This window comes from Phaethon aethereus (assembly GCF_964289735.1).
Source record: "Phaethon aethereus genome assembly, chromosome: Z".
NCBI lineage: Eukaryota > Metazoa > Chordata > Aves > Phaethontiformes > Phaethontidae > Phaethon > Phaethon aethereus.
Genome location: NC_138577.1, coordinates 48054439 through 48071079, shown reverse-complemented (window position 1 = coordinate 48071079; position 16641 = coordinate 48054439). Strand labels below are relative to the sequence as shown.

The window sequence follows — 16641 nt, the reverse complement described above, 5'->3', positions numbered from 1 at the left end:
AGCAAGAGCTAAATGATTTACATTTGCATTCTATTTAGCCACATTAAGAAACAGAAGAAAAACAGTGACATGTTTTTAAAGTAGAAGGAATTTGGCTACTCTGTTGTTGATGTTATTATTAGAGTAAACTATAGGTTAAATAATGAGTTTCCTATAGGAGAACACACAAACAGATCAACCCAGTCTGTTTACAGATCAATTTCATGCCCACTGGGATTTTAGGTACTCTGGAGCAAAGAACAGCTCTGATGAACAGGGAAAAGTAATGAAAGTTTTTGCACCAAAGAGAAAAATTCTATGCTTGCACACCAGAGTATTACCCTGAAAGTTATTCCTGTGAAAAAGAAATACTTAATCATACTCAAGCAAAAGTAACATGCTCTTTGTAAGAGTCCACATGGATTTAATGCCTATCTCCCCATTACTACACATTGTGAGTTGTTTGACTGAAAAAATTTTACATCTGGAAACACCTTGGTTGTATACAGATGTCCAAGCTAGCCTAGAGTGTTTTTAAGCCTTCAAAACCATGCCTACCTGGGCTAGGACTATGTTTAATAGTGGAAGCTACTATTATTTGCAAAGTGGTCCAATAGACTTCAATTTTCCTACTGAAATAATGATAATATGCCAGGCAAAATAAATAAATCAATCCAGTATAATTATTCCTAAGAGATTTATATTAATTAAGAACAGTATTCAAAAACTCCACAAATGCATGTCTGTGGAAATACTATACGCACAGTTTAAAAAAACCAAAGTTATTTCAAGTGCCCAGACATTTAATAGCCTTTTTCACTTAGAAAGCATATAGAGTCTCTCTGAGCCAGAATTTTAACAAAACTGTAGAAATAATCGAAGTAGTAAAGAGAATTACTGCAGGCGTTTAAAACTACCCTCACTTTTCTTACTTTTCCCAGCAGTCCCCAGTATCTCTGCGTTTAAAACAATAGAATCATTTGTCCTTACACTTTGCAGGTCCCCACTTTCTTACTTCATGATGGAAAAAAGGGTGGTTTCCAAACAAGGGAGCACAGTCCTTCCACTTCAATTCTCACATATTCAACTCTTGCAAGTTAAAAATCTAGGCATGAAATTCACCTTGCAATAGAAAGTGTAAGCAAAGTCTTCTGAAAACTGTATGTTCTGCAGTATGATTGAAAATGAAAGGATAATTCCACAAAAATAGCTGAAGTTCAGATCATGCTACTGTGTTATTACCCACCTCCAACCCTAATGAGGACATACTAGCCATAAGCATACCATCAATGCTTGTACATGTACATTTGGATTATAGCGACTGTTTTTGCCAGGCTTTTGTTATAATCTTAAATTCAGAACAATAAACCTGGGGTGGCACGTTGTAAATGCTACAGCTGGCAAAACACAGAGATGACTGCAGCTACAGCACAAGGTAGGACACAAACACCAATATGCCCCACACTCGCTCTCCACTCAAGCAATTCTGCTTTTACTGGTGGCAGTAGGCATACTCCACAATACAAAAAGGTATGTTTTCCTACATGTTTTATCTCTGCTTGGTGAGAGAACAAAAGGTATTTTAGCAGATAGGTTAACGTTTTCAACCCTTCAAAACAGTTACAACTGCTTAGCTAATGAACTTCTACCAACAAACCCCAGCCCTTCCCCTGCCCTGAATAAATTTAAATAAATGCCACGAAGTTTTCCCTTAGAAATATATTCATCTACAAAAGATTAAATACCTGTGCCAAAATTTCTTGGTGGTCTGTACTAAATTTTAATTTAAAGGACTAAACGATACCTATTCAGTCTATACTACCAGATGAAAGTTACAAAAGTATTTCAATTCATTTCTAGAATTTATTTATGTAATAGAAAATGTAAAGCATTACAGTGGGACAACACAATTAAAAAGATTTTGCTGTAATTTGTCTCATTTATTTCCAAATACATATGTTAAAAATATGTGAAGTAGTTTTCAAGCTCTACTACCCGATGACTCTTCTGATTACTTTCTCATGGTAAGAGGACCTTCTAAATGGAATACCTTCTGAATGACTTTGCTTCCAGGGCATAAAAACCAAAATCATCCCAAACAGCTTCCATTTTAAAATTCAAAATAGAAAACAAGAGTTAGACAATCTCTTCTCACAAGACAAACCTCCAAAGCAATCAGTAGCAAAAAAAAAAGCCACCACAATACCAGATACGTGTGAAAAAATTTTTGGCATCATAATTATTCTGAAGTCAAATTTAATGGACTCAAAAAACACCTTATTTTTCAATGATAGCTACTTAGCCCATTACATGAAAGTCCTCCTTCCAGGCACAGAGATATCACCACACAGTTCAGAATATTCTGTTTATACTAAGATGTATTTCACAAACTGACACAAAATTCAGGTTCCTCTTTTAAGAGAAAGCAGATCAATTTCCCTCAAAGTAAGCAATTCTTTCAATAATTTTTAGATAAATTCTATCCAGTTTGCAATGCACTGAAATAGACACTATATATTTCCAAAAGAAAGTATCACATATACAAAACCAAAAGGTCATCAACAGTGGAAAAATATTCCATAAGTCTATCGGGTTGTCATAAATGCAAGATTTGAAAATGCTTCTATTCGATAATTTATAAAGTAAAAACCAAACCAAACAAGCAGAACCCCTCATAATAATACCAGAGCATAGTTTATGTTGGAGGAAAGGTCCATGTTGCTTTGTACCTTTGCCTACTACTACTGCAGTGTAGTGTCTTATGTGACTTTTTTTAAAAGGTCAGAGTAATAAAGTGTTCTGTGCAAGAATTACAGCAATTCTTTTAATTTCCTTTCTTACTTTTCTGCAGAAATTTACATTGCACTTATCTCTCATCTACTAACCATACTGAAGAAATATTTTGCAATATAAATATTACTTCAAAAACACAAGGCTGGATTTTAAAATCCAGTCTCCCGTGATATACACTGCATTTTAAAAAAATGGAAATGCTTCATACTAAGGCCCTTCTCAAGAATATGTGCTTATTTAGGATTTGGGTTTTGGTTTAGAGGTGTGCGTGTGGTTTTTTTGTCTTGTGTTTTTGGGGTTTTTTTAGCTTGTTGGCATTTGGTTGGGGTTTTTTTGGTTTTTGTTTGTTGGTTTTTTTTCAAATTACCTACAATCTTTGTAAAAAATACCTTGAAATACAGGAATATTGATCAGTGCAGACTGATAACAAGCTAAAAGATCAAAAATTAAATAAAAAGCACAATCAAGAAACTCTCTAGTAAGATAGAATGAAGATGAGCATTAGATGATTCACTAACAATTAAAAAAAACCACAGGAATAATCATCCTGTTAGTAGCTCATTATTTTTATTCACGTACTTCTCATCTCATTCTATTAGATGGACTAGATTACCTTCAAAGGCCCCTTCCAACTCAAACTATTCTATGCTTCTACATACGTTTGGACAATTTATCCAGAAAATTGGGCTGACACTTACCTACTGGTAGCTCAGAGATTCATTTTTCTAACCACGTGCATATCTCAGTGTCAGAAGTAAACATTCAACCTGCCTGATATCTCATCAGTATCAAGCCAGCAGCACAAGCTCAGTATACTTAAAAAGATCACAGCCTCTGCTCTCTTGCCACCTTAGTTATGCTCTTGCTCCAGCACTGCAATACAGCAGAACCTTCTTCCTTACCATGCAAGGCTACTGCACACAAGCATGAGAAGAGCCCTACTGCTACCAGCCAAGGTTATATCCAACACACAGAGCCACAGCCAGTTGCACCCTTGAGAAGACAGCGCAGCCTATACTTGTCCCACAAGCAACTCAGACTTACGGCCACGGTTTAGATCAGATTCCTCCCAACAGGCAGCTCTGTAAGCGGCAGACTTTAAAGGCACATAACTTTAGAATCTCTGCCTTAACTCAGGCATTTTTGCTTGCCTGTGTTACTCACCAGTGTGTCAAAAAACACATAATGAAAATGTCATAAGGCAGTGCTGGAGTGAAGTATGCAATAACCCCGAGAGACAACTTTCTAGAGAAAGCAAAATTAGTTTTAACCAATAAAAGAAGAGCTTCATAAGCACCACTGAAGATCACAGTCTTAGTTTTTACAGGTATGTATTAAATAGTTGCTGATAATTAATTTAACAATAAAGTTGTTATCATGAGATAATGAAGCACATATAACAAAGGTAATATGCAGGCCTCACATGTACATAATAACAGAAGAGAATGATGTTGCTTCCATAACAACAAATCAATAAAGTGATAAGAATCATTACTGTTACCCACAAAAAAGCACGGCTCAGCCACTACCTCCACCCCAGTCCCAAGTAGCAACTGAATATCAAGGTTTCCAGAGAAAGCAAAAATATAGTCTACACCATTCTGCATAGCTTCTCACCCTTCCATTACTCTCAGCTCAGGAACACTCCTAAACCTAATTGGTTTTCTTTTTTTTATTAGCTACGTTAGACATTTTGCTCAGTTATTCATCCTGTTCCCCTCTGAAACCAGTTGCTAAGGTAAAGAGTTTTACACATTTATACTTAACACTCTGTTCATTTTTAGTCTGGCTTCTATTAGCTTCATTTGATGTCCAAAGGGTTAGAAAAAACACTAAGCACTCGGTACATCTTCACCAGTTCCATGCTACGTATGATTGTCTGTCTCACATTCATCCTAAGACATTTTTTCCAGGCTTGAGTCGCAGTCTGTATGGTTGGTTCTGTCTCACAGGACTGATCACCTTTGTGGCCCTTCGATGAACCTTTACAGCATCTAACACATGCTTTTTGAGAGGAGGGTCTGGAACTACCCACAATATTGAAGCTGTGCACAAAACATTAAGTCCCTTAAGGCTTTTGTTGTGCTCTTTTTTCCTTGCTCAAACGTTTCTGACAGTGACTGAGTTGATAGTTTCATGGAACTATCTGTCAACCCCCTTGACTGCAATATTCATTTCTGTGACCATCACTAAATATGTGAAGCTAATATCTGAGGATATCTTAGCATCACATATCACACTTCTCCAGTCTTTGTCCAGAGGCACCCCAATCCAAGACAAATCTGTCTTGGTGGTACCAAGACCAACAGATCTCTGCTGTGGTACCACTCCCATAAACAGAATGATTAAAAAACCCACGACTATTAGGTGTACATTTTCTTATATACTACAGCTACAGATCTATTACTAATACTTATTTTTCCTCTAAAGAACAGGTTTACCTTCATTTTTCCACTGTACTTTGGATCTGAAATTGTTTCAAAGGCTGCATCTTTGCTTAACCGCATAAAATCTGGAAAACTGGAAAATACCTGGCTGCACACCCGTTTGATATGTGCTTCCTGGAAGAAAAGCATAAAGTTGGAATAGGTGTTAAAAAGTACAGCTACACTGGGATACCAGTAACCCATTCAAGGAGTTAAACAGGTTGAAACAAGTAATCTGCCAAAGTAACTCAAGCAGAAAGAGATATCTGTTTTTATTCAGTTCACTACAAAAGTGCTGTATCATTTCCTGTGTGTTTTGGTTTGCTCCATTCGAAAAAGAGGATCCTAATCTGAAACAATGGATTCCAGTTATTAGAGTAAGAGTTGTCAGTCTCAAGAACCCTGTTGGCTTAAGGTTTGCATTGTCCCACAGTTGTGTACCAGCATTTCTCTTGACCCTCTGGCATAAGCCAATATGGGAATTACATATTGTCCCACCAAAAAAAAAAAATATGGGAAATGCACTGAAACTGTTCAAAAGCCACATTAAAAGCTCCACTGCTACAATTTGTGTAGCTCTGAACTTGAACATGACCACATACTTTAAGCCTACTGTTCCACAGGAGCAGAAAAGACCTCATCTCTCATCTACGAGTAAGTCCATGTGATGGACCTTAATACTAAAGATAAGAAATAATACAAGATGTCAGTTGCTTCAGTAGATTTTTGGTTAATAATTATGTACGCTGTAAAAGATAATACACCTCAAAATACTCATACATTGTTATTACAGTGCTATGTAAACCCTCAAATGTTATTACAACAAAAACTACATACACAATAGGAAAAAAACCAATACTGAAAACATTCAAATATTTACTGCGTATAAATCCCTGGACACTAACAAGGACATGTCCTAAAAAACCAAGACTGCTCTAATGGAACAAACTTGCCAAAATTGGCTAGGATTTTCCCATTTCCATTCCCTTGTGGCTTCTGAGAGGAAGTAGTAACATCCCTAAATCCCTTTGCCCATTTTTGGATCTTAAGGATCACATACCAGCATTTTTAAAAACTGTCATTCATGGGTCTTGTAGGTTACTTGCCACAGTAACAAGATAAACTAATATTGTACTCTCACCGAGCATTTTCTACTAAAACATGTTTCTCATTATTTAAAGAAGAATATACAATACTAGAGGAAAAAAAATGCCACATTCTAATTGCTTATTATTTATTTATTTGCACAAAGATTTGCTGGGCACTTGTCATAAATGGAGCAGAAATGGCCTTATTAGAAATCACTAAAATTACTCCACTCCCTAAAGCTCTCCAATGTTTCTATAGCCCTTATTTTCAGATATGCAACACCTAAATGAACTACTGTTGTGTAACATCTCTATTTATTAAATACAGGCTACAATCTGAATTACTAAGTGGAAAAGGAATTTTGCAAAATACCCTCATTTCAGTTATCTAAGACTTAAAAAGAGGCCAGCAGCAATTTTTATTCAAGAGTTTTCATCCCATTTTGCACAAGTATTTTTTAGATACTTCTGAAACTAACCTGCTGCTTGCTCGTGTTGTCTGTCTGCAGCAGTGCAGCATGATTTGCAACCTTCTGTAGTATTGTCAGGTAACTGAAGCGCAGTGACTTAATGCTTTCACCATAAGCATTTACCTACCAAAAAAAAAAAAGAATGTTTATGCAAACAAATACTCCTGAAAATAAAAAATAAGTGCTATTCTTACAATATTTAACACGTTATTGATTCTAAGTAGTACTGTAATTGATCCCAAAGAGATCATACTGTATTTCTAACAAAAATGCAGCAAGACTTTTTTCCCGCCGTCTGCTTTGTGATCCTATTCTCAAAAAGAGAAAAAAAACACAGCTATGTTCATAGTTTCCTAGACATTTCAGATAGCATGACATCTACAGAGATTACTAAGATAAACAAGAATTTCTTGGTAGACAAAAAGACAGTAACTTTACAATTGATTTAAATGTAAATCAAACCAGAGCTGTTTGGATGACTTCTTACCCTACAACTGCTAACTACACTTTTCTCTGCAGAACTGTATACAATTTTATAAATATCTCAAGTAACATAAATCAAACAACTTCAAACATTCTACAATGCAGCAGTAGCAACAACATCAGCTACTCTTCTGGTTATAGTTGGCTGATTCGACCAATATTAACTTTCCTTTCCCTTCTCAAGTTACTAAATTTCATGGTTAACTTTGGAATAAGACAGTCCATAAGAGCACTTAAGTATCTGCAGGCCTGCCTAATGTCCTTTGTGAATTAAGTTCAAGAGGATTTTACTTTTTTCTACAAAACATCAAGAGAAACTGAAGCCTGCTAACAACTAATGGTAGCATATATGCAATATTAAACAGTCTGATAGCAGGATTCTTTTTAAAGAAAAACGCAGAAGACTGAATAAGCTATGTCATTTGGGGAAAAAAAAAGACAAACACTATACAAGAATGAAAACAGACCAGAAATACAATAGGGAAAAGCAAGTATGAGACAGATGCTCCTATATGTTAAGAAGACATGCTTAACCTGAGCCTACTGAGTAATACGGACAACACAAATACAAAGCTAGACTATTGAGTGTTAATGTAGTCCAGAGACAATAGAAGAAATCTACCGAGTTGTTATTCGTGAATGAAATTCTCCTTGTGCTCTATGGCTACTGTCAGGAGTTCTCCCTTCAATGAAGCAAATCAAAGCCCATGTTTAGCAGGACAGGAAGACACAATCCAACTGCAGTTATAACAGAAGCTGCTAGGTCCAGGATGCCTCCGATTTGCAGCTTCTGCACTGACCGCCTGAGGCATATGGGAGCGGCATGCCCGACACATACTGAACACCCCAATGCAATATCCTTGCCAACATCAACTGTTTCACAGGTGCACTTATTAATACAATAGATCCAGAATTTACTAATTAACATAAGTAACAACGACCTGCTCAGGGCATGCAAAGCAGCTTTGCTGTAATCCCAAAGTGCCTAACTCCATCATGCTCATGATGAAACCACCCATGTTTCCAGCTGGGATTCCCCAAACAGATGACCTACAATCACACAGCCATTTCAATCAGTTTTTCATCAGCAGAGACTCAACTGAGAAAATCTATCTACCACTTAAACCAGGAAGACTATGTTCTAAAATCCAAACAATGCAAGTTCTTACTTTGTAACAACAGTTCTTCCTTTTACGGCCACTGTCACAGCTACAGGGCTCTCCTGCTCGTAATATTAAGCTTACATCCTCTGTCTCTAGCACCGCCTGGTACACCGCTTTCTGGAATTCCGTCAGGGAACAGTATACCATCTGCCAAAGAGAGAGAACCCCCCAAACACAGTTATGTACAGCATAAAACGAAAAGCAAAGAGCACCGATAAAAAAAAAAGTAAAACACTGAAGATAAAGTAGAAAACAAGAATATATTTGCTCAAATATTTAAATGAAATTATAAATTAAAAAATCCAGATCTTGACACCAATATAGTATGAAATTGTAGCCTAAATATATGTACGATTATTTTATCTGCTCCCAAAATTCTACAAGGAGTATCAATATCAACCTATAACAACGTGCTGTTAGGTTTCTATAAACATTTCAGTATGACTTTTGTGGAAGGACAGGAGGGGGGAGAAGTGAGACACACAAATGCATTACTGTAATTAAGAATTCCCCTCTGCTTTGCCAGTTGCTTAATTTACCCTTTCTTTCCTCTTTTTTAGGCACTAGCTGTTGTAGGGCACCACCACAAGCAGGGCAAACAGAATAAGCAATGAGAAAGAAGGGTCTACACAGTGCTATGGCCAAAACTCTTATCCCTCTTCTTAGAGACCATGGGTGGCATCTCCATGACATCTTTGGTCTTAAGCAGCAGGAGACAGAAATCCCAAGATCATTCCTTAACCTAGGCCACCCACACAGCAGCAGCACCATGCTGAGCTATAATAATACAGCAGTAACTTGAACATATACTCACATTAACAAGAGAATGAAAAGAATAAAATCTGCTAGATTTAGAAAAGCAACTGACTGACATTTGTATTAATCTTTCCTTCCAAAGACAGTCTAGATGACATTATTATACACTACAGATGAAGAATAAATACCAAATTCCAAAAACAAAACCAGCTGCAAACTAATGTGTTTGTCTACTTAGAACACAAGCACGAATACATCTATTAAGAATTTATCAGAACTCTTCGCTATAGTCGTAACTATCATTTTATATCATGTTTACAAAACCATCAGATGAATAGGATTATAGACCTATCAACAATCAGCTTTAGGTTTGGGGGGTTTCTTTTATTTAGTTATCAAAAATGAGGGAGTTGAAAGTGAAAAGCACACTGTTCTATGTACAAAGTGTCAAGCTGCAAATTCAGAAGTCCTACATAGAATTTCAAGAGATTTACACACATTACATTGGGTTTGCACAGATAAATACAAAAGCGTACATAAACCAGATGTGTAAATCACTAGTCAGAACTCTAGCTGAGCATTTTCATGCTTGATTAACTCCATTTCAACATGCAATCACAGTAATTATGTGAACAAAGCACTCTACTGCATGTGCATTTTTTCCAAGGCTCTGAATTCTTAAATTCTTAAGTCCAAAAGAAAACCATAAACTAGCAAAGGCATGATGAAATAGCAAAAACACAACAACAACAACAAAAAGAGAGATATATTCATTAGCATTGTATCTGAAACATGCAGTCACTCTTACTCTGTCTTCCTTTTTTGGCAACTGATCACTGATAAGCACTTTGGTACGTCTCAGAAACCAGCCAGACATTTTTCTTGCTAGCTTTACCATGGCCTTACGACCTGTTGCTAGCTCTCTTTTAGTTGCAGTGTGCCTCTGGCCATGCTCCACTGGATCAGAAAATTTCTTCTTGAAATGTAGTCTGCTACCCAAAAGTCCTGGTACAGCCCTATTAAAAACAAAAAGGGGGGGATGGGCTGTGTGAAAAAGTAACAGCATTTTCTTTACTCCAAGGCAGTCTATCCTCTTCCATTGATTAAAAGCATACCATAAATTGTTTCTGGCCAACAGCAAGAGATCTTAAATTAACAATCACTAGAGAAATTAATAAAAACTGTGTATATAAATAGAAACATGCACTACTTCCAGACATGCCATTTTTTTCATTTACTTACTGTGATCCTCAACTGTTAAAAGGGTCCCCTTAGGAAAGGGTTGCCATCTGCCTTAGTCCAGAAAAACTAAAGCTCAGCAGAGCAAAAGAAGTCACAAGTATATAGAACCTCTAAACTACAAGGTTGCTACTTTTCAGGAGCCTAAATTGGAAGGTAAGCAGTCATGTTTTCAATTTTTCCTGTTTTTATTAAAATCATGTTACACAGATATTGCAATTTACTAAGTAAAATCTTAAGAAACCCAATAGGGAAAAGAATTTGGTAATCACTGGCAGCACTACATCTTGGAACAAACCATATCAGCATAAGATGCAACACTAAGGTTACTGTTAAAGTATTTCCTGATATTTCAATTCAGTCTGTATTTCCTCACATTTAAAACGTGTTTGCTTTGTTCCTCCTCTGTAAAGCACCCGCAGTAAGCCTTCTATATTTAGATTTATATCTAGGGTTATTTCCACCTCTGCCTCTGCATTAAAAGTTTTCCTAGACAAGCCTGTTGCTTTCCAAATTCGTGCATTTTGAAAAACAGCAAAATACTGTTACTTTCAACTTCCAAGTAAGTCAGAATGACCTGACACACTGGACAGAGCAAAGGCACAACATTGTTCAAAACTGTGTAATGACAATCTACTGTGTGGAGGAGAGACAAAGACGAAAAAAGTGTCCTTAAAAAAGAAAGGTAAACATAGGGGAAAAGAAAAAAAATGTAACTTGCTTCCCAAATTCCCCAGAGAAGCCAGATGATTAGAGGAGCTCCAAATTTATTTAGTAACTGCACAATACATACTGTAGATGTATCTGCCAGGAGCTTACCTCCAATATATCTATGGAAAAACACACATTCTCAGAAAACATAGGGTTTTTAGCGGGGAGGGTTGTGGTTTGTTGCTGGGGTTTTTTGACACAGAGGGGTCCAAATCATCCAGCCCTATCCCAGCACCACTGCATGGTTAACATATAGAGGTGTTTAAATGATAAACACAGATACTTTATTTACCAGTCCATAACACACCACAGTTCCTTCATGTTGTTTTGAAGAATGGTTCCAGTAAGACCTATGCGAACACTGCATTTTAATGACTTCATAGTTTGAGTTATTTGAGCTTTTGGATTCTTGATTCTGTGTGCTTCATCCACTATCACAGCAGACCACTCTACACTGCAGATCAACAAGAAATATTGTATTAATTAAAACTACTGATCCCGTCATCCCACATATACATACAAAGTGAAGTCAGCCACACACATAGCAGTGATTATTATGACACGATTACTTTTTGGTTTTCCTGTTTTACATTGTGTTATGCTACTCAGTTTCCTTATATTCTGTTTGTTTAGTAAATTCAGTTGCCATAATAGCTAAATTATATAGTCAAATAAATTAAATACTTGTAAATGCATCAAATCTTTTCTGTGAAGAAAGCAGCTTTCAATCTCTGGAGCAATCAATCCAGCACATCTCTCCAGCACTAACGTCCCTCATAAGTAAGATTTAGGAAAAAAAAAAATCTCTGAAGCTAAACTATTGAAGCATGTTTAGCACACGTGTGCCTCATTTTTCCAACAAACTTACCCAGTGTAACTGGAAGTAGACTAAAAGCATCTCAAACTGCATGGTTTCCTACATGAAAGTATCACTCAACTTCTTTAATATCTATATGATACCAATATGTATTATTTTGTGGTTTTGTAACTAGGAGGAATATATCTAGAAGTAGGGACCAAAAGATACTTTGCAGCCCATTCAAGCATAAAACTTGGAGGTAGAATGACCACACTACTAATACTAATTTAAGTCAGCACGTTGCTGGGAAAAGATTTATTAACTTTATGAGATCGCTTTATATATGAATGAGTATTTCTGTAAAAAAAAACCGAACACATCCACTTTGATGATACTGCAAGCAGCAAAAAGGTGAAACAGGCATGTTTGGAAGGAAGCCTCTCTCCTGAGCAGGCTGTATTTAGCTCACTAATCTGAAGGCTGATCTTGTGGCTTTTTTGATGCCTGCTAAAGACATTAATTCACATCCAAGTTCCTTACATTCCTAAAATCTGCTAAAAATTCAAGTTTCTGAAAGGAGCCTAATAGATGATCATATGCTAGCTCCTTCAACTCAATCTCTCATTATGCTGATTTACACACGTAACTGAGTCTATGTATTCTTATTAGTGATAATTATTTAAGAGCAGGTTTTGAGTCCAATCCATCATTCTAGCTAAGGAAGACACATAGCTTCTTCCTGTGTCAAGATCACAGGCCCATGCAGTCAATGCTCTGCAGAAACAAGTCTTGTAAATACATACACTAAGTAATGTATTTGCAAGCAGTCAGTCACACATCAGATCGGCTCTGCACATGTACCTGTTTCCTGACCACTGTCTATCCAATGACCGAGCCTGAAGAGCTCCTCAGAAAGACAACAGCAAGAATCAGAGTACTAGTAACACAATTCCTTTAGTCCTCTCCTATCTGCACTTCTTTTTTAGACCTGAACACAGACAGAGCTGAAGATCCCATTGTTTTGGTGATGGCTGTCTGGAACACTAGGACACTCACTGGGCCTGGACCTTTCCCAACACAAAACCAACAAGATCCACAGAGCTACTGACAACACCAGCTGCTAAGGGCAGGCTGCTACTGGCTGCTAAGTACTCCTGAACACAGCCAAAGAAAAGGCAACACACCTAGTTTGAAAATATTGACAGCTATGGAACAAATAAAGTAGTATTTCAAATACAATCTGCTGTCAGAAAGTCCTTGATTCTGGTAAGTCCATCAGGTATTTAAAACTACACACAGAGATACATATAGACATCCTGTATCACAAACTTTTTAGGACTCAAGAATTTCATCAAGCTGGTGAAAACCACAGATAACAACGAAAATACCTTTTGAACATTTGCTAAAAATTACAGATTTTTTTTCCCATTACACTGTAGTGAAAGATAGAAATGTCTCCTGCATATCATCAAAGAATGATTGAATCTTTGGGTTGGAATGGACATTTAAAGGTCATCTAGTCTAACCCTCTGAAATGAGCAGGGACATCTTCACCTAGATCAGGTTGCTCAGAGTCCCATCCAGCCTAACCTGGAATGTTTCCAAGGATGGGGCATCTGCCACCTCTCTGAGCAACCTGTGCCAGTGTTTCACCACCCTCATTGGGAAAAATTTCTTCCTGATATCTAGTCTAAATCTACCCTCTTTTAATTTAAAACCCTCACCCTTTGTCCTATCGGTTAATGGTTTAAAACCATTACCCCTATTATCCTGTATGTTTCAGCTACCACCAGTTTTCAGGCAAGCAATTCTTGCATCTTTTAGAGAACACTTCATGAACAGATTAACAGCAAAAATTAGCTTTATGAAAACAATTTAAACTTCTCCCAAGCATCCCACCACAAAGATAGTGGTGGGATGCTTGGGAGATAAAAATAGTTAAATGGGATTCTCTTCTTCAACACAATGAGTCATTTGATTTAACAGTAAATACATTATACAGAAAGAGTAATTATTTGCAAAGAAAAATACAAACTTAGTTAAAATTCTGTGCATAGAAAAATATTTCAAAGGTATTACCTGTTAAATTCATCCAAATACAGGCGAAGTATCTCGTATGTCGTAAGGGCAACTTCACATTTCCCTTGCTTGATGCGACTCAAGTCTTCATCCTTTTTACTGCCATGTAAGACAGACACCTTAAAGTACCCCCATGTGTCTAACTCATCCTTCCAGTTGTACAGCACTGAAAGAGGGGCCACTATGAGGAAAATCTGAAAATAAATAGCTGTTATAGTATTACTGGAAAAACTACAACATAGCACTTTCTCAATAAGGAAAGTCAAAATACTGAGATTTATTTTACTGCTTTATAGTTTGAATTGTTTCATTTTTGTCAATTCAAAGCATAGCATAGAAAATATCTGAAGAGTCAATATAAATTCAAAAGTAACAAGTTTACTCAGATTATGTGAATAGTACAGAAGAAAAATACTGTAATACTGCAAAAGATACCAAAGCAGTGCTACTTACTCAAATTATACTCCAACAACTGCAATAAGGCATGAGATACTATCACTTTGCTTTGTTATAGCATCTGTATGTGTGCATCATAAAATATTTTACAGATTACAGATGGAGAAAACAAAAGGATGAAGAAGGTAAGCAGCTTTTTTCAATCCACAAGCCTAGTCAATACACAAATTCAAAACAGAAAGACCTGAGAAGAGTTTAAAAAATTAAGACAGCTTGTACCATTTAATATCTTAGAATAATAAAATCAATGAGATGGGAAGGGATCTCAGGAAGTTTCTAGTCTAATCTTCTGGTCAAAGCAGAGGCAACACTGAATTCAGACATTTAGGACCTTCCCTAAAGGTATTCAAAACCTTCAAGGATGGGGCAGCCCACAACCTCTCTCTGTGACCTGTTACAATACTTAACTGCCCTCAAAATGAAATTATTCTTCTTTTATTCCCAGTCAGAAACATTCCTCAGAAGCATTGTCCCAGTTAACTATTCCAATCAAATAAAAATAGCAATGGAAAACAGGAACAGCACGGGTCCTGTGATGAGTAAAATTAAAATGACCTTCAGATTTATCTCGTTCACACAGAATTTTCACGTCTCTATTTGCTGTATTTGAGTACCTAGATTACCAGTCAGCCTTAGTTCCAACATTACGACATTCATTCAAGAAAATGTGAGGTCACATAAATATTAGCAATAAATTTTCCAAGCATATGCGTTTGTCTTAATTATTTAAATATCATGTTAATATACACACACATGCTTTTTGTACTTTAGAATCACAATCACACAGAACTATAGTCTTCTACTCACTGGCATGGGCTTTTCAAAGTACTCTAGTCACAAATCTCATCCAGGTATTTCCAAATTTTTTGTGTTAGTACAGATCAATAGTATTAACATATTAGACAATAACAGCTAGATAATGCACTATGACAGTTTGGAAAACTGAAGGCTTCCCTAACACTACTAGGAAGGCCATGAACCCTTAATCTACCTATGCAGATTATAAACTTCTAAAGCAAATAAACAAAAAATCCAAGTATTGCCTTTTACCAAAATCCTTCAGCTTGTATCACTAAAAGCTGTACCTTCTTGGGGTTACACCTTGATTCTTTTTTCATTGTCCTTAGTAAAAATTCTGGCATATTATTTTCAATATCTTCACGTGTTCCCTTTTTGTGCAATACTGCAGCCAAAAACGAAATGACCTGGAGAAAGAAAACAACTCTCAGTGACTATGTACAAAAATGCAATCAGAAAGTGAATTAGTTCCACTGAAAATAAACATTTAAGACAAAATCTTGGCTGGTATTTAGAAAGGGGATTTGGGGGAATTTTTTTTTTTAATTTGTTTTGGCATTTTGTTTTTTCATTAATCTGTTTTAAAATGGGAACCCCTTCCCTTGGAGAATCCTGAATTCATGATAAAAGCAATTAATTGGTCTATTTTAGTCTTTCACCCTCTAAGTGGGGAAGTCCCAAAAATACAGGAGATTATGAAAGAGACAGCAAAAACTAGAGATTAGGCATGCCTTGCAGTTTTACTCCATTTTCAGAAGGACGCTTGACTCTTGGACGAGAAAACAGAAAGAAAAGATACTTGCTAACTACACTCCCAACTTCTGCGAAAGGAAGAGGATTAACTTAGAGGTCAGATTTTTACTTATATTTCATTTTCATTATGTTCCACTCCTTCCAATTCCTGCTGCTAACTTCAAAACCAGTTCTTTCTGTTGTGTTTGGGCCTATATTCTCTCATCTGCCTCAAACCAGTTAAGGTGATTTCCCTTTGATTATGAGAAGACACTTAATGTAATACACCACACCGGGGACAAACATGCCAGCACAGGCTATTCCAAGCTGATCCCATGGTAATCCAAAACAGGAAGAAGGTACAGAGATATCTGGCCAGAACATTCAAATCCATGAAACCCACTTGGTATCCAAGCAGCAGCAAGAAACAGATGCATCAGAGAGGTACCCTTCTTTTGAAAATTCAGCAGGCCCCATTTACTCTGAGGTGGCAGCTTCAGCTGCCTCCTTTTGCAGCTGCTACACAGCTGTTCAAAGCAGGGCAGAGGTAAAGCTGCCATCTGTTCATTTCCAAAAAAAGAGGAAATTTCAAGAGCTTTCTCCCTCTAAAGATGTGGGGGAGAAGAACCAGCCAGATTGCAGCAAATGCAGGAAAAATACCTGAAAAGA

General features: G+C 36.7%; 1 protein-coding gene across 1 annotated transcript in view; it reads right to left on the bottom strand.

Moving 5' to 3' along the window:
• The window catches only part of ERCC6L2 (ERCC excision repair 6 like 2), a gene marked incomplete at both ends in the record, with an annotated part of 58016 nt that overhangs the window by 35408 nt on the left and 5967 nt on the right, over positions 1-16641 (bottom strand). The window contains 7 exons of the mRNA XM_082013093.1: positions 5214-5333; positions 6766-6879; positions 8409-8549; positions 9967-10174; positions 11401-11562; positions 13987-14180; positions 15528-15647. Coding sequence (XP_081869219.1) covers positions 5214-5333; positions 6766-6879; positions 8409-8549; positions 9967-10174; positions 11401-11562; positions 13987-14180; positions 15528-15647 — 1059 coding nt within the window. The remainder of the gene's footprint in view (positions 1-5213; positions 5334-6765; positions 6880-8408; positions 8550-9966; positions 10175-11400; positions 11563-13986; positions 14181-15527; positions 15648-16641) is intronic.